General features: G+C 35.6%; 1 protein-coding gene across 7 annotated transcripts in view; it reads left to right on the top strand.

The window, feature by feature from the left end:
* Positions 1–11,610, top strand: part of LOC105690823 (RNA-binding protein Musashi homolog 2-like) — a 184,590-nt gene extending 172,980 nt beyond the window's left edge. For all 7 annotated transcript variants that reach the window (XM_012408940.3, XM_048660358.1, XM_012408942.3 and 4 more), the window contains 2 exons: positions 6,661–6,898; positions 7,178–11,610. In XM_012408940.3, the coding sequence (XP_012264363.1) occupies positions 6,661–6,898; positions 7,178–7,981 (1,042 nt within the window). In that variant the 3' untranslated portion in view covers positions 7,982–11,610. The remainder of the gene's footprint in view (positions 1–6,660; positions 6,899–7,177) is intronic.
* Positions 11,611–26,003: the final 14,393 nt, after the last annotated feature.

Here is a 26,003-nt window from a genome sequence, read left to right as displayed (position 1 = left end):
CGTTCCGAGTTCTTCGGGGGGGGTTGCCGCGAGCGGAACGGTATCGCCATCGCGCGGTCGCGCCCGTTACTTTTCCGCGCGAGGACCTTTGGTCCTTCGTCTTTCTTTTTTTCTACTTTTTTTCCGCCTCTCGTTCGAGTCCTTCTCCTCCTCCCCTTTTCAACCCTCTTCAACTCTCGCTTTCTTTATTTCGCTCTCCTTCTCTCTCTCTCTCGCTCCTCGCTCCGCACCCCCCACCGCCTCCAACGCGCACCCCTCGCTACACCCCCAATTTTTTTACTCCCGTTTCTCTCCTCCATCTCGCTTTTTAGAGCTACGGAAAATTGGAACAAGCTTTCGCCGCGATACGTGCCGTACACGTTAATCCACGGCTAATCAATCGGTAGCGCGTCTTCTTCCGCGCCCTTTACTTTCCAACGACCGACAAACCAAACCACCCCCCCCACCCCCTCCCCACGATAGACGAGTTTCGCATTCCAGTTCATTCCTCCCCCGGTAAATCGCGCCGACGAATTTTCATATACAAGCTTGCTTTCAGACGTTATGTTTTTACGGTATTACCCCAATGGCTGGAACCGGCTGGAACACAAATGTTTCACTTTTTCCGACATATTTTCACGTTGAGCGGTAATCGTCAGTCGAAGCAACACGCGATTTCGGTTACGCGATGCATTCAACATTATGGTATACCTGCACGTGTTCCGTTCTTAGAAAATTTATCCGCATAAGCAATTTTAGATTATTTTTTACATCCTTCGCCGTGCACTGTATCGAAGAAATCACAATTAGTGCTCGCGATATTCTTGACGCTCGGAATCGTCGGTTTCACGATTGATATTATTTGTATCGCGTGTAATCCGTAGCTGCGCAACGACTCGAAGGGATTTCGGTTCCCTTTGACATTTGTCGTTCCGCCGTTGCGAAGGGGGGCGCGAGTCGGGATGAAACAGAAAGAAAAAAAAAAGAAGAAAAAATGAGAAGAGAGAAAAATACTCGCGAAGGATAAGGGCACGGTTCGCGTTTATCATTTCGTTTCAAAATGGAGGAAGGAAGGAAATAATTACGGAAAGGTTGAGGCGGTAATATTTCGCTGTACATAGCTACCTGACCCCCCCCACCCCCATTCGCCGGTTCATCGTTCGCCTACATATATACGTCACATAAAAACGTGTGTATATAGGTATATATATATATGCACGTAACGCGATGCGAAAGGTCACTGGCAGTAGACGCCGGAGGTGGAGATCGCGAGTCGCCGGTGATTTTGACGATAATAGGGAAGGTCCCGCTACTCGGCGCGTTATATTATCCTCTTCGTCGATGTTCGATATGAGAAGGCGAAATTTTTTACGTACTTTCGTTCACGTGTACTGCGGTATACGTGGATCGTCGCGACCCCGAAATATTGAAGCACGAATCTATAGACGAGGGGCGCGTTCGTACGAAGTCGACATCGAACTTTGGAGGGCGTACAAAAATATACCCCATGAAATTAGCGGAAGAGCTTCATCCCCCGTCATTACGTAAACTGGATCGCGTGTCCCGGATAATTACGATCGGCCATCCCAACGGCGCACGTGTATCATCGGCTACACCGTACACTCCTCCCTCGTAGGGAGTAGTTTACTCGGGAAAGTTATTAAAAAAAAAGAGAAAAGAAAATAATGAACAAAAGAAAGTGAGAAACGAACGTTCTTTTTCCACATCCCTCTCGAAAAATCGAAAATCTCAACTCCGGCTCACCGAACCGTTTTTTCGATAATCATTTAACGGAGTCTCGATCCGAATAAGTAATTTTTTTTCTTTTTCTCCGCGCCTCGCCCCTGAATCGGAGGACGGGGTGAGAAGGAGCAGGGTGAACGCGCTGCGCGGTGGGATATTTATTTATTTTTTTTTTGCCAACGAAGATTTAGAGCGAGTTAATTACGGGCGTTGAATTTTTCGGAGGATTTTTTTTTTTTGTTTTTTTTTTAAGGAGGCGTATTATGCGTCGGTTTTTCGTACAACACCTGGGTGTGATCGATGCAACTACCAGGTGGATAGTAGCCGCGCCTATATCGACCGGAAACCATTTTCATCGGACCTCCCCGACCGTAGCGTTTCACGTTGTCGAGTCGCGAACCCTACCGAATAGCAGAGAGCTGGCGGCTGATTCTCCAGCGGCAGGAGCACCGCACCAGCGGCGAAAGCTTATTTTCTCTGACTTTGAGCGGCTTCAAAGCGTGACGAATGATTATTCGACATCCATCGCGACCGACCAACAATCGCAAAAACTCGAATATCCCCGTCATCAAATATATTCGTACGAACTATCTTTATACCCATCCACGTCATCGATTATAAATTGGTCACGACGAAATTGATTCGTATCCTTCTTTCATCCCCTTACTCCTCGTCCACCGTACATTTCCGCTTACGTGTCACACAAATGATTTCATATATATTTTTTTTTGCTTTCTGTTTTCCGTTTTTTCGTTTTACACCACATAACATCTCGCATCATCGTCGTACGTCTCGTGTTACATTCGCTGCACCAAAAAATCAAACGACGACGATATTCATATGTAGGCTGTATGTAATAATGTATTTCACCGATTTTTTTTACGATGCGACACACTTTCGTAATCCCCTTTTCTCCGATTACTTTCGTACTCCTCCCAATCGAGCGGCGATATTATTTCTCCTCCGACGACTAGAATACTCCGAGTAAAACTTTTTACTCCAACGGGGGTTTAACAACGTCGGATTTTCTCTCTTCGAGGTAGTACAAAAAGTCTATCCTCTCCGCCTTCTTCGTATCGTAGGTTTGCTCTGGGTCGAGGACAATGTCCCGCCACACCAGTAACTCTGAAAAGGTGTACTGCTGTGACAGGACAATATGCCCGGCCCTGGCTTTTTTTTTTTTTCTAATCTACCGCTGCTCGTTGCGGTTGAGTGTCGAGGTTTTCAGGTCGATATATCGTTTCCCTTCCGTCGTCCGGTGTTCCCCTAGCGTTTCTTATCTTCTCGTTGTATGTACTCCACGTAGCTCGCCGGTATACGATTCGCGTGGTTCCTCCTCGATTCGACGGTCGAATTTGTCGAAATTTCGTCGGCTACGTCGAGCGATTGTCGGGCGTCGACGACGAGCGTAGGTAAATAAATAATCGAGCGAAGAATAATTGAGGGTAAAATCGAACGAAGTCGGATAAAACGGAGGGACGTACGTAAATCGTATATACTATATTACTCCTCGTTGAGACGGTATTTTTAAGGGTAACACGGTGCGTGCAACGATGTTGTGTATAAATGTCGAAAAGCTGGCTCGATCCCAGCTTTTTTTTTTGTTTTTTGTTTTTTTTTTATCCGTATACGAGATAGATTATTTTATATGACGTTGATGCGGGTCGGACGGTGACGGAGCCAGTGCGACGGTTACGAGACGAGGGCGATCTAGAGCTACTTGGTCGAGCGTCCCGACGGCACTGCGTCGCTCGCGCTGCGGCGCCTCCGCACCCCGAACCCCAATTTCCCTCCCTCGCTACTAGGGGTAGCAAACGAACTGGGCGACGTAGGTGGAGCGGTGGGAGGGTCGGGAGGAAAAAGAAGGAGAGAGACGGACAGAGGAGGAGAAAGAGACGGGGCGAGGGTCGGAAGAGGAGATGGAGGAGGAGGAGGAGGAGGCGGAGGCGGAGGTGGAGGCGGAGGAGGAGGGGGAGGGAGAAACGACCCCTCAGCGGCTTACGGAGAGCGGGGCGTATTGATCCACCAGCTGCGCTCTCTCTCACCGGGGGACGGCGCGTGGTGGAATACGCCGCCGAGGGTACACGGGAGACGGCGACGACGACGACGACGACGACTACGACGACTACGACGACGACTACGAGTAACGTTCTGCCGACGTGGACGACGGGAACGACGAGTACGACAGTCCTCCTTCTTCTCGTCTTCGACGATTCTCTCTTACTCCCGCGGTCGAGTCCGCTGCACTGCAACTTTACATATCGTATACATAACTATGCGTCTTCGATACTCGCGGTATTTCCACGTACACACGGATATGCAGCAGAATGCAAATACTCTTCCTCTCGTGTACACGTTTTCGTACGTATCCCTCCCTCCCTCCCTCCCCCCCCTCCCCGCCCTTCGTATACCCCACCCTCTGGCATAACTCGCGCGCGGATATACGCTCGCACATATAACCCATATATAGGTATAATATATATATATAATATCTGTTACATCGTTCGCTGTATATTCCTCTATATATCTAGGTATATGTATTATTGGTACAGTACCCTTCGACGATATACTTTGTTTTTTCTTATACTTTTTCTTTTCTTCTTCTTCTTTCCCACTTCTTTTTCTCTTCTATTTTCTTTCATCCCCCGCGAATTCTGCTCGTTGTTCGTTAATCTGAGCTCTTCGGGCTTCTAGAGGCTAGCGTTACAGCACCTGCTCACCCAGCGAGAGAGAAACTCCCTTTTTTTTTCAAGGTGTATCCGCGAATTTTCGTTCTTCAACCATGTGTACCACATATACCTACAGGTTGGACATATTTATATTTTTTTTTCTTCTCTCTTCAGCGATCTTCTTTCGCGTCAATTTCGGCCTACATAATTGTATTAATTTTCTTTTTCTTCGTACACCGCCGCTCGATTATTATTCGATTAATCTATATTACGACACTGTTATCCCACGGACGTACGTCGGATATTATGGAATGAATATGTAACGCGCGTGTACACGCGTACACACAGGTGTGTACACGCCGGTATCGATATCGATTCACCATACCTGAACGTAAGCTATACCGATAATATCTAGATATTCGCAGAGATACGCGTGTGTACGTAACACTCGTACAACGCGCCGCGGGACCCGAGGGGCGGTCAACTGCCAGCGACGCGGTTAACCCGGCAGCAATCAGAACATCGTTTGCATCATCCGGAAGAAAAGAGTGCGACACTCGCCCTTGTAGCGTAACATTATTTTTTTTTTCTTTCTTCTCTTCAATTTTCACGTGGAACCGACTCGTTCCCTCCGACTCGCGATAAATTGAAAAATTGAAAAAGTGATTTTTACTCGCGATTCGTTATTTTTTTGTCGGATTATGCGTAGTATATATTTATTCCGGGGCTATATACCCACTCATGCATATTTATATAATAACTCTCGTACATATATATATATATATATATATATATGTATGTACTACTCTTTGAATCGTCTCGCTGATAAGCGCGAAGTGTGCACGAATGTTCGAACGAACTATACATCCACGTGCCATTAAAAATGTCCCTTTAGTACGCGGATTTCGTTCATATATACTTCAAGTATTTCGTCAAATTTATCATTATACGAGGCGCTGGTCGCGCGATGAGAAAATAGGTGCGATAACGAATGAAAGGATAATGATGTATCTTTACGCTCACCTTCAGATTTCGCGGGTTTCGAAGATCGAAGAATTTCGGCTTCGAGGGTATCTCCCAGCGCTGATAATCGGTCAGTCTGAAAAATAGTATCGAAAGATATCCATGCCATTACACCGTATAGCCGTAGAGTCCCGATCGCGTTTTTGCGGAGGGATGGAGAAGGAGAAAAAAAAATCTGTCCCATTTTCGTGCGTCATTTTCTTGCAATTGTCGGAACGCCACGAAACGACGCACGACGGGGTTCGTTCACCGTTCGCGTTCGTCGTCCAGCTGCCTCCTCTCTCACTCCCGTAGCTCGAGTCTCCTGGGAAGCGTCGCTCCCGCGGGAACCTGGCACTCGTATCTCCCGGTGAGTTCAACTCGCTTCTCCCCAGTCATAAATTTAGTACCTCTTTCTCTCTTTGCGCCGTATCCTCGTACTCCGCCATCCTATATAACTCTGGGTTACTCTCCTTCATTTTCTCGCCGAAACCGAGCCCTCTCGCATGCCGTTGCAACGCTCAACGAAAGGAGTTATGATTCGCAGCCAGTCAAATTGCCGGTCCCTGAGACGCCTCTGATACATTAGTGATGAGGATAGAACTGCAAACTTACACGGTACCACCCTACCAGTTGTATAATATATATACGTACCTACATACGTAAGGGTGGCTACTTTCGGGAGACTACATCCAGTTTAGCCGATGTACCTTATATACCTTCGCTTAAAGTTTCGTCCATTTCGTCCCGGAGCGGCGAAAAGTGGCCGCTCACTTGTATCCGTATATACCGCTTTCGTAATTTCTTCGACAAAACCGATACGCAAACACCGACTTAGCTATACTAATCTACATATATAGGGTATACGAACTTACTTCTTCCCTTCCCCCGATAATGCAATTGGCCAACCACATTCTCGCCCCATCCCCTCGCGAATTTTCACTCGGTAGAGAAAACGAAAAGTTTCGAGTGCGCCACCCGGTGTGCTCGATAAAAAGAAAGGGGTAACGATTTTCTAAACCGATCGTTCGAGCATCGGTTGTTAACGATTATGTGACGAGAAAATGACGCATAATTGCGAATCACTCACTGAACGTCCATCGAACTTCTCATCGTCTTGTGCCATACAACGAAAGCGATCAGAGATCCAGCCATTATCGGTATCGCGTACAACGGGGCGAGCTGAAAAACGAGAATAGAGAATTTATTTTGAAAATTTTTTCACGAGAATAACCCGAAAAATGTATTTTTTCCGTTTTTGTTTTAGCGCCGGCATGGAAGCGAACGGTGCCATTGAACACGATTTTCACAATGCGCTAGTACCGATAAACGGCAGCCATTCAGGCAGCTCGGGAAGGAGCACCCCGAACGGAGGTGATCCGGCACCGGGGAAATTATTCGTCGGTGGACTGTCTTGGCAAACGAGTAGCGAAAAACTCCGAGAATACTTTGGAATGTTCGGAACGGTCACAGACGTATTAATCATGAAGGATCCCGTCACGCAGGTGAGTGAAGTCCCCGTTGGTCGATTGCTTTTTTATTTTGGTCTTAGATCCGTTGGATAAAACCGCGGTATCGAGGTGAAGGTGGTTCCGCTTGTACGTACTTCTCGTTACCGTAGATCGATGTAGATATAATAATAATGACGATGATTACGGTGGCGATGATGAAAGGGCTGTAGAGAGGGTGAAGAAAGGGGTGAACTGCGGAGGATCAGTTTGGGCGAGTTTAAAGTTGGTAATCCTTTGGACGGGATTAAAGTTTTTCTGGTTCTCGTGTTGCAGAGGAGTCGGGGTTTCGGTTTCATAACATTTGCCGAGCCTGGGAGCGTTGACAAGGTTCTGAAATGTCCGATTCACACGCTAGACGGTAAGAAGATCGACCCGAAACACGCGACACCGAAGAATCGGGCGAAGCAAGCCAACCGTACGAAGAAGATATTCGTCGGTGGTGTGAGTCAGGACACGAGCAGCGACGAAGTGAAAGCTTACTTTAATCAATTCGGAAAAGTCGAGGAAACGGTGATGCTGATGGACCAGCAAACCAAACGGCACAGAGGATTCGGTTTCGTTACATTCGAGAACGAGGACGTGGTCGATCGCGTCTGCGAAATTCACTTCCATACAATAAAAAACAAGAAGGTCGAATGCAAAAAAGCTCAGCCGAAGGAAGCCGTTCAACCGGGTGCGCTCGCTCTCGGGAAGAGGGTGGTTCTGGGAGCCTTGGGTGTTCGTCTGGCGCCCCAGCAGCCGCATCCAGTCGCTTCCCAAATCGTAGCAGCTCAAGCTCAGGCCCAAGTTCAAGCAGCGGCAGCCGCGGCAGCAGCGGCTCAGGTTCAAAACGCGGTGGCGGGTTACGGAAAACTTTTCGGAAGCTATCCGGCTTTATCAGCGTACAGATACGCACCTTATCCAATACCTGGTACAATGGCGACCGCGCCACCTCCGGCACCGGCACCGCAAGCAACGCCAACGGCACCGGCAGCTCCCGGTAACCCTTACCAAGGATATTCCCTGACAAACGTCGACATGTCTAGTTTCCAGGGTGTGGATTGGGGGTCCATGTACGGTATGGGAATGTACGTCTAAATACGCCCCGCGAGATTATTATTCCTGTCATTTCACGACGGTGTAATCGCATGATATTATGAATTATTGCGTGATGAGGATTATGCGTGCTCGGACACACACTCAACTAATTATTATCACTGTATAAACTTTGTTTTGTTTTTCTTTCTTTTATTTTTTTCACGTCTGAATTGAAATTTGAAACTTCAAATTTTACCACCTTGCCTCCACACGTTAATCGATATTTTCTATTCTACATCATTATCGAATATATACATCGCCTGTGTCTCGCTCGCCAAGGTGCGTTTTGAAGAAAAAAAAAAAAACAAAAAAAAAAAAAAATACGGCAAACTAATTTACCGTCAAACTTTGAATATTAATTAAGTTCGAGCATTGAGGCTGGACCAGGATAGAAGCTGTACGAATGTTATTACGGCTTAAACTATGGGATTTCCATCTCAATTACGGAGATGAAGTAGAAAAAAGATAAAAAAAAGAAAACCAAAAGGAATACAAACAATCACCGCAGTCTAAGTGTACATGCATGTAGCGCGTCAATTTTCGTCGACATTCCTACAAAATACTACTACTACTACTACTACTACTATACTACTACTACTACTTATGCTACTTCTATTACCACTACACTACTACCTGGTAATAACGAGTGTCGTTAGGTATATTAATTATCGTTGTATTATTATTGTTAGACAATACACCGAAAATATTAATGCATGTTTGCAAATGCATATTAAATTATGTTTGAAAGAAAACAAAAACGACAAAAAAAAAACTAAAAAACGACAGAAAATAACAAATATGCCCTAACTTCGAAACGAGGGATAACTGTAACTATACCTTCTTTTTTATGGTCCAACCCGATCGATCGACTTATCGACTTTAAAATATACCTACAGCGACCTTTGGCGAGACAAGGTCGTACGCGAAGACTTGCTCAAGGCAAGGGCTTTGAATTAAAAATCTAAGATAATTTGATCTCAAATTCACGATTATATAAAGTCATGCATAAATTCATTCATTAATCGGTAACAATTTCATCCACCCCATGCACTCATGCATCGTCGACGCATCACATTTTTTTTTTTTCCCAAAAATATTCAAAACTTAATCCTCGATCGAAGCCAAAAATCGCAAGTCTGAGGTGTTACGAATTATTCTTTTTCAGTTTTTTTTTTTCTTTTCCGTTATTCGATTATCGATTGTCTCGTTCTTATCGTATGATATACTTGTGTATTAATTTTCAGTTGTCATTATTTTTGATAAACTTTTTTTTTTTTTTTCTTTTTCTTTCAATTTCAAAACCAACAACTGTCGTTGATATCAACTCGTTCGAACCACAGTCGTTGCGTTTGCATTCGGTTCCTAATTTATAGTTCATATCGTTCACATATACAATCCATCTGAACATAAAAGCAAAAAACTATCATAAAATATCATTCGTTAGATTAGAGGGAAAAAAATTTCAAAAATAATTATTTGGTCAAACGTTATATAAATGACACAATGATATTTGACGTCGAAGCAATAATATCATCACGATACATACGCATTATATATAATACGAAGAAGCTTGTCAAATCTTTTGAATTGATATTTTTTTACGTATATAAATGATGGAGATGAACAAAAAGAGAAAAAACAAAAAAGAGAAAAAAAAGAAAATTAAAAGAAAAAAAAAAAATAGGTAACGAGAACAACAACAGCAACAACAACAACAATTGCAGCGCTTGTAAATTATAAATATTCGTTTCGAATTGAAATCATTGAAGTAATCAAAGACAATATTCACTGCTCTCCACGGTTACATACCTATATTTATATATATTTAATAATTTGATAAGACTCATTTGAACTATACATAACATTATACTATACATGTTGTACACATACATAACATACCTAATACTTAACTATACTATGAATACTCGAAAGCGAAAATAAATGAAGATGATTGAAAAGAAAAAGAAAACAAACAAAAAAGAGGAAAAGAAAAAATAACTAACAATAATTGAAAACTGCTCTACCTAAAATTGAAACAACATAAATACTTAATGCTAAAAAATACTTAATGTAGCCGTTAAGAAGATACTTGAAAAGTTCTAAGGGTAGCTCAGTAAGTAAGTCGTTACTTAAATTATACATATGATAATAATTTATTTATATATAGGTGTATACATACCCATAGTACATTTCATATAGTGTTACAGATTTTTATCTTTCTATATGCGTATCTAACCGTTATGTATACACTTATATATATGATAATAATTAATCGATAATCATATTCTGATATTATGAATAATAACATTAATTATAAATTAAATATCTCGTGATGTTAAGAATATAAGGACTAGCTTAACGTTTTAAAAAGTATTCAATGAAAGAGACTCGAGTCATTCGAACAAACGAACACATTAAGCAACCGATGAGGATGAAAAAGAGAGAGAAAAAAAATACAACAAAACGAAAAAAAACGTAAAGAAAAATAATTAAATAACCGTTAATGATAAGTAATAATAATGGTAACGATAACAGCATTAACAGTAATATTAATTATTATAAAAACAATAATAAATGATAAGTAATAATAAGAAGAAATGCGTGAAGGGCGCAGGAGTACATAGTTTCAAATCGAGACAAATAACGAAATATTGAGGGCAAAGATAAAAAATAAAAATAATTAAAAATCGAGTTAAAATTAACAAATAAATAACTAAACTTTAATCTATACATACAAGAGGAAATTCGAGCAATAAGTGATTACTCAACTATACTTAACAATAATTAAAATAATAAAAATAATCATAATAATGATAACAATATTAATAATAATAATCATTATTATTTAAATATTGCTTAATCATTGAACGAAACGGGGAGATAAAATTAAACAAGAGAACGTAAGAGATACGGAATTATCCTGTTAAACGATAAGTAATAATTCTAGTGATATAACGTGCGAGTGATATGCATTATATTATAATGGCGACAAGATGACTTATATTTGTGTACATCAATTAATTATTCACCGTTGTAAAACAGAGAAAACAAAAATAAATTAGGTCACATTACAGAAACAAAGGACAGGAAAAGAGAGAAATGATTAGGTAAAGAAATGAATAAAATCGCTTCGGGTCAATATCGAAATTCGTTTGATATGGAGAGAAAAAAAGGAAAAGAAAAAAAAAAAAATAATCGATAACGATGACACTTTGATGACGTTGAACGATAAAAATAATACCTAATGTGATTATTTATTATGAATGTATAAAATTATTATTCGTGTGCTCGAGATTTTAAGAACCTTCGGCGCGTATACATATAGTATTATTAAGTAAGATATTTTGGAAACTTGAATGCAGGAGAAGAAAAGAAAAAGAGAATGAAAAAAAAAAAGGAAAAAGTAGAAAATTCACATACGCATGGATTAAGAGAGTGAAAAAAGAAAAAAAAAATAATTAATTGGTATTAACCTACCATCCTAATAATTATCAAACTAGGTACTTACATACACACATGTTACATACATGGCTACACTCAACTCACCGAAATACGCGATCGACGTAATACTTGGACGTACGTTCAAAATCGGCATAAAGTTTGTTAAAACGAAAGAAACAAAAAGAGAAATTACTCAGCAACACATGATGTGTATACATGTATGAATAATTAATATCTAGGTATCTTTATTAATGTGAACATGATTACGTTTCAAACGAACGAATATCGAATATTACGTATAGGTGTCGTGAATTTTGAATGAATGAAAAATTAATCTTCATTAGAACAAATTTGAAAAGAAAAAGAGGTGAACAAAAAATTCGCTCACGTACATACCTGTATACATATACACATACCACCACCACCACCACCACTACAACCAATAATAATAATAATGATAAATATGAATAAGAATAATATTGATAAGAATAATTACAACAACAATAACAATAATAATAATAATAATGGTAATTAACGATCATAACACTAACGGTAAATAATCATAAAAAAAAAATCTGTTAATTAACGACATGTATAACGATCGATCTAACACGAATCATTTTTCATTTGTCTAGAGAGGGAAAGAAAAAATTCAGTACTGACATGAGAGTGTGACTGCTGTGTGCGTTCAATTCGCATAGATATTACATCACCTATGTATAGTTATACGTTTCATACATTTTTTTTTTCGTATAAATTTTTTCTTTTCTTTTTTTCTTTCTTCTCTTTCCTCCCCAATCAATTCTCTCGTGTATTCAACTCTGTGTAAGTGGATATCTTTGTGTTATGTATATTCACCTACGTGATGCAAGAATGTATTTTAAAGCAGCAGCTCGATTATAGTATAAGCAAAAGTATTTTTAATTATTTAAGTATAAATATAACGATAACAATAATAATAGTAATAATAATAATACTGAAACTAATAATAACAATAATATACATATTGAATATAAAAATAAATCTATAATTGATATTATAGATATCGATTATAAATAATAATAATAATAATAATAATAATAATAATAATAATAATAACGATAATATCCAAGAGCGATAAGTCAGAGAAGCGAGCGATTGTGTGTGTGTAGTTTTATCTTAGTTGGTATTATACAGTATAATGGTTTTGGGTGTTCGGGGGGTGGGTTTTTGATTTCATGTTCTTTTTTCATTTTTTCTCGTCATCCATTTAATCATCTTCTCTTCTCTCGTCGTATCTTCGACGCTCTTCACTCGACGATTGACCGATTGTGCGAGGATATGAAAAAATACAAATTTTGCAGCAGTAATTTCGTTCATCTTTAACCTTCGTGTTTTTTTGTTTTTTTTTTCTCTCTTTTATATCGACGAAACTAGGGAGACGGATTTTTCTATCTTCAAGTTTTTCTTTCTCTCCTCTAAAAAATTTTTCTCAATTTATTTTTTTCTGTTTTTCAAACAATCTGCCTTGTTTGCTCCTTTCAAGCTCCGCTACACGGTCGTCGATCGATTTCAGATTAACGTCGTTATCACAAAGAAAAACGGTAATAAATTTAACAAGGGAATGAAAATGAAAAGAATTTTTTACAAGTAGGTATACCACCAATAAATGCTTAGAAAATTGGGCTCGTTAATTAATGTAAATGAATTGATCACGCAAAGTATTGATATTATGCCATGCGAATCGTACACACTGTGCGGCGACACGCGACCAACGTTATTTCCGACTTTAGATAAACCGGTGCCTATCTGTTACAGCAGATCTTCGATGAAAGAAAAAAAAAAAAGAAGAAAAAAAGAATGAGAATAAAAATTGTTCAGATATTTTGAAAATTGTTGTCCCCGTGTCGCTGTCATTCAAAATTCGTGTCTTGTGTGTGCGCATACGATCAATTTTCTGCGATATTATATATACATAGTTGATATAGATCATTTCGAAATGCACGAAAATTATTCCCGAGTTTGAAATAACAATTATAATTTCTTCTGAATTTGTTTGGATTATTTTTCTTTCTTTTTTTACGTATGTCTACTAACACATGTATTTTGTCTCGAATGCGAGTATATATTGTTAATAAGAGTAAATAAGTAGTTAGTTATACATTGCTCAGCTAAAAATCCATTTATACATCTAACTTCGAATATCCTTGTGATGTGATCTTTTTTTTTCTTTTGTTTTTATAGAAATATCTGTGTAATGTAACGATCAGCACATATTTAGATAAATTTAGTTGTAAAATTCAATTCCTTAGTTCTTTTCCCATATCTATTCCTTCTCCATCTTTTTCTTTATTTTTTTTTTTTTTTTGCTTTCCTTCACCGTATATAATTCTTATAATTCTTTCACTGACGCGGTAGTGTACAGTATGTGTTGTTTCATGTAATCATATATCGTATTACTTAGACCTACTCGTATACGCTGCAACTGCCGCAAAATTTCCTATAACGTTCCATCGCTTGTTACATGTGTTCTTCCGTTTCTTTCATTCTTTTTTTTTTTAAATAAACGCTGTGAAAAAATAACTAGATGAACAAAACGAGAAAGAACAAAAGAAAATAAGGGAGATCATGTAACACTTCTCCTCGACGAAGAGTTGCATAACTTTGAACGTTTGATGTCGAACGTTGATCGTTGCAAATCGATCGTCAATTTATGAACATTGAAAGCTTTACCACCGAACAACCCTTGTACCCGATACTGCATTTTTTCCCCCGTAAATTGAAGCAAAGTAAAGAGGAGATAGACGGTATTATTATTAGACTTGTACAATTTAGATCATTGAACAGCAACAAAAAAAAAAAGAAAAGAGAAGAAAAATTACAAACAAAATACCTGCACTGTAGTCGCGCGCTTAGTAATATCCTCGTAATTCTATATGAAATTAACAACAACAGCAACAGCAACAACAACAACAACAAATACAAATACAAAAACAAAAACAACAACAACAACACGAAATACAGTCAGAAATTGATCAAGAAAACGAATACCATTCACGAGCAAATTATATCTTACGTATATAGTAAATTAAATTGAAACTAATAATTGTCATCATATCGTATACGTTTCATCCCACCTATATAATATATATATTTATTAAATATACATATGAATTATTATATCGATGATGACAACTAAAACTCATCCTCCCACCATCTATTATATCATTATATAATATCCTAATACTCAAGACGTATTATTATTATTATTAATTAATTAATTAATTATTTAAATAATTCATTCATCGATTCATTGAATAATTATTAAATTACATTACCCGATTATTGACTGCAATTATGGTGAATAACGTTGCATCGCATAAACAACTTAATGTTATTATATAATTAATTATCTTCTACTACAATTTTTCTCATTGTCGCAATTATCGGACTATTATACTATGAATAATCTATCATTCGGATTTTTGAAAATGTAATAATATTATCCCCGATTATAATTGAGACTCTATAGGCCAAAATTATTACAGTTCAAGTGTCGCGGTGGACGGACCCCGCGAATTTATTCAAATAAAATTGATCGAGAGAAAAAAGAAAGGGAAAATAATCGTTAAAATGCAATTGCAAGTAATGAAGAAAAAAAAAAAGATAAATGAACAATTAATAAAAAAAAAAAAAAAAGTAAGAATAAGCTCAATACTCGGATCTTCTCGAAACTGAGGATGATTTTCCTCTAGGTCAGTCTATCGCGACTCTGCAGCGCAGCTTTTCATTTTCAAAAACTATATTAAAAAGAAACAAAAAAAGAACAAACGAAAAAATTTATATATGTTAAAGTTCTAAAATTAAAATTTGAACGAACAGGTATGATATAATACGATTACACTAAACATATACTTACCATAAACATTAAATGAAGGAGAAAAAAGAAAAAGAAAAAAATAAGGACAATTGATATCGCATCGCTATACACAAAATATGACAACGTATATAGTTTAGGTAACTGCCTAGAGAAATTGCCAATAAAGTAGTCGATAAAACTAGTAGAAAACTTTGTTGTGTTTCCCCGTATACCTCACTATCACCGTATTTATCTGTATCTCATTATATATATATATGTATGTATTTTTGATTTTGATTTGATTCGATTTCGTTGTATATATGTATTTCTGATTTTTTTTTTTTTTTGTTTGAATCTTTTTTTTGTTACTATTTTTCTTTGTGTTATCTAATTTGTATCTATATCTAATATACCCTATAGAGTATTTAGACGATTAATACACATAAATATTATATGTATTCGTATATACATATATTATTGGTATACCTATGTATCACGTACATAGAAGTTAATTTTGTTGCAGCAGCTACATACTCCGGGTTTCAAGGGGTAAATATCTCGTTCGGAGGGGGGTGTGGTACACGCGTTTTCCTAATTGGCTAATTAATATTAAGTCATAATTAGGAGGTTTAATCCGTTGGGCGCTAATCTCACAACGCGCACGCATTCTAGATTTCATACGTTGTATTCTCCATCGTAACATACCGAATAAACTACCTACTCACCACTCGTATAGATCGAGCTTCAAAGGTCACGGTTTTCCAAAAAATATTTCAAGGCGCGTAAAATTGAAAAGGAAATTTTTCCGGTGCTCCATCTCCTCTCGTTCATAACAAAAATAAAGAACAGAGAACGGAAAACTAACGATTAATTGAAACAGAATCTTTTCTCATTTTTCGAATAACTTATCAATAGTTTTTCAATTCTTCTCGCTGGCCAGTCGGTCCACGTGAGGTGCATCGTTGAAGAACCTCCCTCTAGTTTGCCGCGCGCGGTGATTTCGGTCTCGAAAGTTGGCCCAATTAAACTGGACCAGAAACAGGGTCATGAGGGTTGGGTATAATAACGCGTGAAGAGCGATATTCGCCCGATACCGAGTCTCGTTATACAACTGTATCTGTACAACGGATTGCGCACAGAACCAAAAAGATTCCAGGTGTGCGGAGTACCTAGCCATTGTCCGCGGGGTGGTCGTTTCGCGGTAACTGCGCGTATCATTTCCACACGTGGAAGAAGGGAGGGGAGAAAAATGAAATTCATGTAGGAAAACCGAAGCGGCGTGGCGGGAATCGCGAACAAATTGCAACGTGGAAAAATCGGGGGTAGGAGTGAAAAGAATGTATAGCAAAGGGAGGGGGATGGGGAACGAGAGAGCTTTTTTCTGTCATTGTAGCGCATGCGTTAGATTTAGAGCACCGATGTCAGTCTAACCACTTTTGAAAACTGTTACATTCGATTCTTATGATTTGTTTTAGAATGATTTTCACTTTTTATCTCCTGCTCCAAAAATCTTGCCAAAGACCCCTCAACATTCCTCTTCCCACAAATATTTTTTCTTCACCTCGTTTATTTATCTTTTTGTTTGTAAATAATCATTACGTACTTATGTATACAATAATATCGTATATACCTATATATTCAATTATACATATACTATTAGAAACGCAGCAGTATAATTGCCGTGTTTTGTAAGTAGCTAATGGTATGTGTATTTCTTATTTTTATATACATATATTTTAGTATTTTTTTTTTTTTTTCTGTTCTACTTACATAGGTAGCTTTGAAGTTGGTATAATATGCAAACATAGTAGAACCTGTATTCCCACCTTACGTAAAATCGATCGAAAATTCTGTATGGAAACTTAGGAAATATGTAGAAAAAACCACCATACGGAAAGAGAAGAAAATCATCATTCCCAATTCAGTTCAAATCTTTCATTAAAAATCTATTATATCCGAGTGCCTTAATCTTCTCCCACTTTCGATCCTCTCAAAAAATTTCTATCGCGCCTCTTTTCCATGAAAAAAGAAGAAAATTGAAGAAAAAAAAAATCCCTCTAGTGACAAAGTTTGACAAAACCAAAATGCCCTGTGAATCATACTACCCATAGATTAGATAGCGTATTTTTTTTTCTCATTTAGAATCTGTTATTAATACCTCTTTTCTTTAGTTTTGATTCTGTACATTCTTCTTTGTTTTTCTCACATTTTATTTATTTATTTATTTAATCAATAATTTATTCATTTGGAATACTGTGTGTCAACGTCTGGAGCTGTGATGCCAAAATGTGGAAAAGATCGGATACCAGGTAAGATATTACTATACAGTAGATTTTTCTATTAGCTAATTAGTCGCCCTTTGAATATTTCGAATAATACCTCAATTAGAAGTTTTAATTGTTTGTAGTAAATTAACGGATGACAAAAAAAACTTAATAATTATTATAATAAAGTATGGTAATTGGTGTAGTGTAGTTCGTGTGCAAAGGCTTTGATTTTTTTTTTCTCCTTTTTTTAAATCGACGAATACAAATACAAAAAAAAATAAAATAAAAATAAAACTAATTCTCTTTTCGTTCAATTCCTATACTTTTATGCAGGTAGATTTTATGAGCTTGACAACGACTCACGTTTTTATAGCAAAAACTGAAGCCTTCGATATTGAATCTATTATACATAATTATAATCGACGTAATATATTTAAATACTCGGTCTTAGGAAAATCACCCGTTAAATTTTCTCACTCAAATTTAAAAACTTATCGTCTCACGTTACTTTTATTCCGTACGAACTCAAATGGCTCACAATCGGTCGTTGTAAAATTAAATTTATAAAAATGTAAAAAAAGGTAGTAATAAATTGGAATATTCAAACTTCAAGTTCAAAGTCGGTGGTCAATTGTGGAATCATCTCTTTAATCGTAAAGAGCAGAAATAAAGTAGTTCGAGCTTTCAACAAATTCTAATCGTTCGCACAGGGTGCACCATGCATGTCACTAACAACCAAATCCAAATAATTAACACCAAAATCATATCCATTCACTGTCATTGTTATTATTATTGCTACCGTTACTATATCATTGCACAGCTCATCGTATCGCTCTCTTATTTGAACAAAAATGTAATTAACAAAAGGGGGGGATGTGGGGTCGAATAAAATTCGAGACATTCGATTGAATAAAATATTAAAAGAAAAAATCTTTAGAAACAATAGGAAAATTAATGAATCGTGAATCGCGATTAATGATAATTACTCACTCAGACGAATATCGCGACTGAAATAATTGATATCAAATCGCGAAAATTTGTAAGTGAATTTAAAAATAGCAATTAACACAAATGTAACTCGATCGGTATTCGAATAATCAAACTTTGTATTAATTCTCTATTCGCAAACAGGAATTATCACGTTGCGTGATTACACTAAACATAATAATGCCATATATAGTTATACATCTTTGAACACAATGGTGCACCCCGCAGAAACTGATACGAGTGGTAAAAAAAAAAAAACTGGATTCAGCAACGAGAACATGGGAAATATTCAATGATAAAATTATTATCGTAATATCATGATCGACATTTAGCATCGTTTTTCAGTGATTAATTATTGGAAAATTAATGATCGAATGGAATTAATGTAATTGCCATTTGATGTGATTGTTATACGTATAGAGGCGTATTGAAATTTTTGAAAAGAATGTAGAGAAAATTGTTTAAAATTATCACGAAGAAAATGAAGAAGAAACGAACGACACAGTTCATTTTAACCATCAGCAACATTTGAATATCCAATTACACTCGACATGTCTTTAATTATTTTCATCGAATCATTATAATACGTCATTGCGGAATGTGATTGATTGTACGAAAAGTATGATCGCGAGAAGAAGAAAAAAAGTAAGAAAAGAAAAAATAAAATTATCAAAGAACGAACAAAAAAGAATTAACAAAAAGATTCGAAAGAACAATTTGTCTATACACATGTGTATAAATTTGCGAAAACTATGTAACCCATTATCTTTGAATATATATAAAATATTACTGAATTTAGAAAGGAAAGAAAAATAAAATAAAAATAAAGATAAAATAAATTTAAAAAAAATTTAAAAAAAACACTTGGACAAGGGACCCACACACGATTCGTAGCGTTTTCTGGCTCTTATTTTGACCGGGGCCATACTGCTCTTCCATAATTAATATTTAAGTATATATAATATATATATACAAAAAAAAAAACATATATGTATATATTACGATTACGTACTTGTAAATTATTACATATAATATATAGGTACTCCCGAACGTTTTAACGTTATAATTATATATTATATATGAAATACATATATACACTATACATATTATTAATTTATATAAATATTAACGATACCATATATAAATGTAATAGAACAAAAAAAAAAAAAAAACTTTTTCCATTCCCCGTTGTGTGTGTGCGCGCGCGCGCGAGATTCGATCGACCCTTCCTCATGTAGTTTTTGTTGAATTTTTTATTTCTCTCATTTCAATTTCCTTTTTTTCTTCTTCCGTTTTCATACTTTCATTTTCACCGTTATTCTTGCCCCGTGGTGAGAGAAAAAAAGAAGATAAAAAATCATGATATACTTCTAACATTTTCATATACATATTATACTGTCAGAAGGTGGTGTGAATAAAGGGAAGTTTCGCGACACCTCCCCCCGAAGAAGAAGTTGTCGGAGATGAGAGAAAGTAAAAAAGTTAAAAACGGAGAGAACAAAAAAAAAGGAAAACTTAAAGAAATCAGGAGAAATGAAAATAATTGACGTGGGGAAATGAACGGATAACGGATAAGAGCTGATAGGAGCGGGATAGTGTAGTGTAGAAAATAGATGAAGGAACGAACCAAAAAAAAGTAACGAAAAAGTTCAGAAAAAAAAAAGAAATATCTGTGCATATATCCACGCATAGACGAAACAGTTGTGCCAGCGAGTAGTTCCCCATCCGAGCGCCGAGTGGGACAGATTTTTTTTTACCTTTGACAAATTGAAAGATAAAAGAAAAAAGGAACCGTTGAAAATGAATATAGCGAGATAAAAAAAAAGATAAATGAAAAAAGGAACTAAATTTGAACCAATTATCAATCGATATACCGATACAAATAATTATGAGGACCGAGTTACACGAGGCTCTCGGCTGTAAAGAGTTGTATATATTTTCCAATCTCAGAGCACTCGCAAAAATTTTACCCAAGCTAATTTATAAAATACATGATATAATATTTATATATTATATATCATCAATTACGATATTTATATAATTACGCGCAATTTATCAATTTCTCCATTCGATACGTATTCAATAAGAAATTTCATTGGTATCAATTCATTTTATTCGTTTTTTCTTTAGTAATTCCTTTGGATTAATAATAATAATAATTATGATAATAATAATAATAATGATAATCGAATCACGTTTCAAGTTGTACGCCCAGTTTGCGGTACATACAATGATATAATATAATATGTATATATAAATATATTATTATGCAGTATGAATAAATAATAATTGATGTAAATATTTTAATTCTCTTGTTCTACATATATATACGTATATAAAAATTGAAATTAGAGTATTAATATTTAATATAAGGTAACAAGGAAGTAGTTGACCTATAGTTATTATTATTATCAGTAGTGGAATACGCATTATCTGAAACACTAGAAGAACAAAGTGCACACCGTAATAGTAAATATCACATTACATAGTATTATCACATAGCCGGTAGTGAGTAGTTATTATTATCATTAATATTATTATTATTATTATTATTTTTGTCATCATCATTATATACATACATATACGGGGTAATGTCTCATTGAACGAGAAAGCAAGAAAAAATAAAACAGAAGTGAGAGAAACAAAAAAAAAAAAAACTTGAATCAATAAATAATGAAGATATTGATAATAAGAAATAAGAAAAAATTACATTCTAACAAAAATTAGTTATTTATTAAATATGAATATCATTAACAATTGTTGTCGTTAACAACAAGTGTACAAGATCTGTCCCTGATGCCGGTCATTCCACATGCGATTCGATCGCCAATTTTTTCATTCATCCATTCGCATTCTTTTAATTATTTTCTTTATTTTTCTTCGTTTCATGACTAGTCATTGTGATATGCATCTATTATATCGTTTCATATCTTATACGCCGATATAGTCTGACTTCGAATGATAATTTATTTTAATGTGCAAAATTATAATTTTTTTTTTTTCTCTTGGTTATTGGCCAGTATCAGGGCAAAGACAGACTGCATTTTAGTCATTCATTTATTTATTTATTTATTTATCCATTTATTTATTTATTTATTCACTTAGTCAATACCTATCTATATTTAGTGAGATATACTGAGATTGTACCGAAAATATTGAGAAAAAATGAAAAAAAAAAAAAAATGAAAAAGAAAAGAAGGAAAATTCACCCGTTCGAATTATTTTCTAGCTAATATTTATGATATTGATATCGATATTGATTGATTGGTATACTATTATATTATATATATAGGTATACATAGGCGTTGGTATTTTGCCAATAATTTTTTGACAGCTTCAGCGTAGCCTTCCTTTTGTCTGTCTTTGTCTTTGGCTCCCAAGGGCCCCCAGCGAACGTACATACAACCCATCAAATATATATTTTCCCGTATGTGTGTACGTATGTGCATATACTATACATATCTCTGATTATAAAACAGAAAAACAAAAAAAATTCCAAACAAAATAGGGAGAAGAGGAAAAAGAAAGGGGAAGGAAAAAAAATAAACGAGTGTAAGAAAGGAGAGAAAACTTTTTCATCCCTAAATTTATCGACCGAAATGTTTGAACTTTTTCTTCTTCTTCTTATACTCAATATGATATTACGTACGGTAACATAGGATGGGAAAATTACGACAAAGAAGCAATCGAATTCGGTGAGAAAGAGGGAGGTCAAAAAAAAGAAATGGGAAAAGAAAGAAAAATTTGATAATTTCTTTCGCTGGTGGTCCGAGGGAGCATGTAAAACTTAACAGATGTTTAGCGGCTAGCGTAATTATGTAATAGTAATATGTGTAGCGAGTATACGTAATTAATTAATTGGTAATCCGTAACAAGTAAAACATGCAGTATTTGAAGCAGAACAAAAAAATAAAATAAAAATAAAATAACATGATAAGTGACAAAAAAGTATCGATTGTTCAGTAGGTGCAGTTGAAGTATTAAAGAAAGATAAAAACAAAAGAAAAGAAAAATAACCACCGTATTTACCGCAGGCTGTACCTGTTGTTGTTGAAAACATTAAAAAATACTCTTATTCCATGCTACATTTGACGCTTATTAAAAAATCAATTGTTTCTCCCTAAAATCCCATCACTTATCATAGAAAATTCCAGGCAACTATTTAATCCATCTCAATACCCCCAATAGTTATATATTTCAATATAGTATAAATATATCTATTATGTATTGTGCTGCAGCGATTATATATACATCACTGATGTTACACGTTGACGATGATTTTTTTTTTTTTTTTTCTTATTTTTCTTATTTTCACATAGTCAAATTTCGTCTATTCCTCACGCTGTACGTGTATATATATATATAGATAGATATCACATTTCCCAACTATGTATTCCGTATATGTATATATGGTAGTGCCTATACAAGTATACTTTGAGACGAGTTGTGCTTTTGGCGAAATATCAATTAAGCTCGTCGCTAGGGGAAAAAGCAGAGCAAACCTATAATTCTACCCTTAGTCCACTCTTCCCTAGCGGCCGATCAATTTCACCTGATAATTAAATTTCCCTGCCGTATGCGTAATACATACATATATGCATCCCGTAGGTATGTAACAGATCGTAATATAACAATTTGACTGTTTTTTTTTTTTTTTCTCTCTTCATCTTTCGAAACGGAGGAACCTGTTGGCAGCTCTGGACTTTGACGTAGAAATCTAGTAGGGAAAAGAAAGAAATGAGGACAAGAAAAAAAGAGAAAGAGGAAGAAAATAAAAAACGTATAGCGAATGGAATGAGATGAATGAGGGTAAAGCAAACGACGACGAAGAAGCCCTGACGAAACACTTTAAGCCTTGTTCATTTTGTGGATTATTGTGTGCTTTGTGCTGCTGGGTGACGAAATTAGAAGAATTCTCTGAATTATCCATCTCTTTCTTTCCCTCTTTCTCCGTATTACTTTCTTTTTTTTTTTTATTTCTTTATTTCTTTATTCTTTCATTCTTTTCCCATATACCACCACCAGCTATGGATCAAGTGACGCGTATGTACAATAGATAAAGCATTTCCGTAGAAAACATTGCGTACGTATAGGTAAGGTATATATGTAGTCAGTATATACAAAAAAGAAGTATTAAAGAAAAAATGGCGGTGTATGGGCTATGGTTGAGGGGGGACCATTATTCCTAAATCATCCCCCATTCCCCGTACACACTGTACCTACTCCTGCACCAGACGACGCGCGACCTGGACGTTGCACGGCGGCGGAAGAATAAAAAAAAAAAAAAAAGGAAAAAGGACTAAAAAACCAAAAAAAGAAAAGAAAAAAAAAAATGAAGAGAAACTCCCGGATTTAGAAGTTGGATGGCTTCGGAAAGAATGGCAAAGAGAAAATAAAGGAGGGTTAGGACCTGTGGGAGTACATCTTAGAACTTCTAAAAGAATCTCCTCATCCCCTAGAAGTATAGCAGTGCCTATATACCTTTATTATCTATATAGTGTATATGCAATGTATTATCAAATGCTGCACCATTTCTTACAACACACATCATGGATATTACAACTGCATATAATATCCTATGTATACATTCCTATACATTTGTTAGTTAAATAGCTATGCGAATACCCACCCCAGGTGTATGTCCGTGAATGTCTCCGCGTGATCGTCGAGAATTATCGCTATTATTATTATTATTATTGTTATTATTGCTTACGTGTGTACAATCATTTGGAATTATTGTAATATTGCGGTGTAATGAATTCCAAATGATAATTTGGAATTAATTACATACGTCATCGAAAATAAGGGTAAAGAAAAAAAAAAAAAAAAAGAACAAAGTGTCATATCATGTGTATAAAAATAATTTGAATAATTTGAGTATATAGGTATATGTATATATATATATTTCTATCGTCTATGTACATCGAAAGCAATCAAGTTAGTCAGTTGATATTGTTATATTGTGCATAAGTGTGACATATACTTTGTATAGGTATAGGTATGCCACGGTATCGACTCATTAAATTATGGTCGCGTGCTACGCCGCCAAAATAAGTGTGTCTAGATGAATAATAGATAATAAGGTTACGTTCTTGCGACTGATGAGCCGAAAAAAAGAAAAAATAGCAATTTGAACTAGTCAGAATAATAGATATCCTCGCATCGTGTTTAATGATATAATGCAAATGAAAAGAAGAAGAAACAATCACTCGATAATCGTATAGATAATAAATTGAAGATTAAACGAAGATATTTTTTCTTCCCTTTTCTACTGCGTAAAAATTTCGCTCTGTCTCTTTCTCTTTTTCTCTCATTTCTTTCTCTCTCTCTCTCTCTAATTATCTTATTGGGAGAAGGTGATCGAGTTGACGATAAATAAATTAATCAAGGTATATAAAATAATGACACGATACTTACGTGCATACGTATAATTATTTATACAGACGTATAAGTATATTGTGATAAGAAAATATAAAGAAGATAAATGAATTGATCAAAGTTTTGGTACATAGATGAATAAACAATGAATTACTTGTGATTGTCATGTATGAGGTCTTAAATCTCAATGAAGTCTTTCTTTTTTTGCAATCATGGATTGAAATTATTCTCTATAATCAATTAATTATCGTCAATGATCGAATAAGATTGAAATTTTTTTTCAACGAAAATAAAAAAAAACAACGATCGAGAAAAAGAAAACCAATAAAAAAAAAAAATCTATGTCGTAAACCCTGAATAATCAAAAAATACACATAAATATACAAATATACATTTATAAAAATGAATCACTGAGTGTTAGAAAACTATTTAAAATTTAAGTGCTTTTATATATTTACCCAAGTACAAATATGTACATATATATAGGTAATAATATATACACGATAATTTATATATTATACATATATATGTATACAAGATAATTTTGAACGATGTTCATACATAGGATTTAATTGAAATTGATATGTCTATAAATTATTTCTGTAATAATTCTAGTCATCGAAGAAAAACGAAACATAAAGATAAAGGACATACCATAGGAGAATAGAAAACGAATGAAAAAAAAAAACACGAAGCTCGAAGCAATCAACGAATCATTCCTGATCAAAAATGTTTAATTGTATACCAACTCTGATTATCATTATCATCATCGTCATTATCATCAAATGCCGCAGGTATACAACACATAATCATCATTCGTCGAATGATACAATAATATCATACAACTTCATTATTACATCAATTCAATATACAATATATTTACGTATAACAATTATCTATTACAAACTCAGATGAAATTATCGATATTCAGGTACATCTACGTCTATCCATATCTCTATTATCATTATCATTATTGTTATTACTATTGTTACGATTACCATTATCACTTATTGATATCTTTATACATATATATTTTAATCGATGCACTACCTACATGGTTACATCTCATTTGTGATCCCACAACCCCTATATTAGCTAAACTGAAAGAAAG

Source organism: Athalia rosae, chromosome 1 (assembly GCF_917208135.1).
Source record: "Athalia rosae chromosome 1, iyAthRosa1.1, whole genome shotgun sequence".
NCBI lineage: Eukaryota > Metazoa > Arthropoda > Insecta > Hymenoptera > Athaliidae > Athalia > Athalia rosae.
Note: the sequence above shows the minus strand (reverse complement) of the source record. Positions and strands in the feature narration are given on the sequence as shown.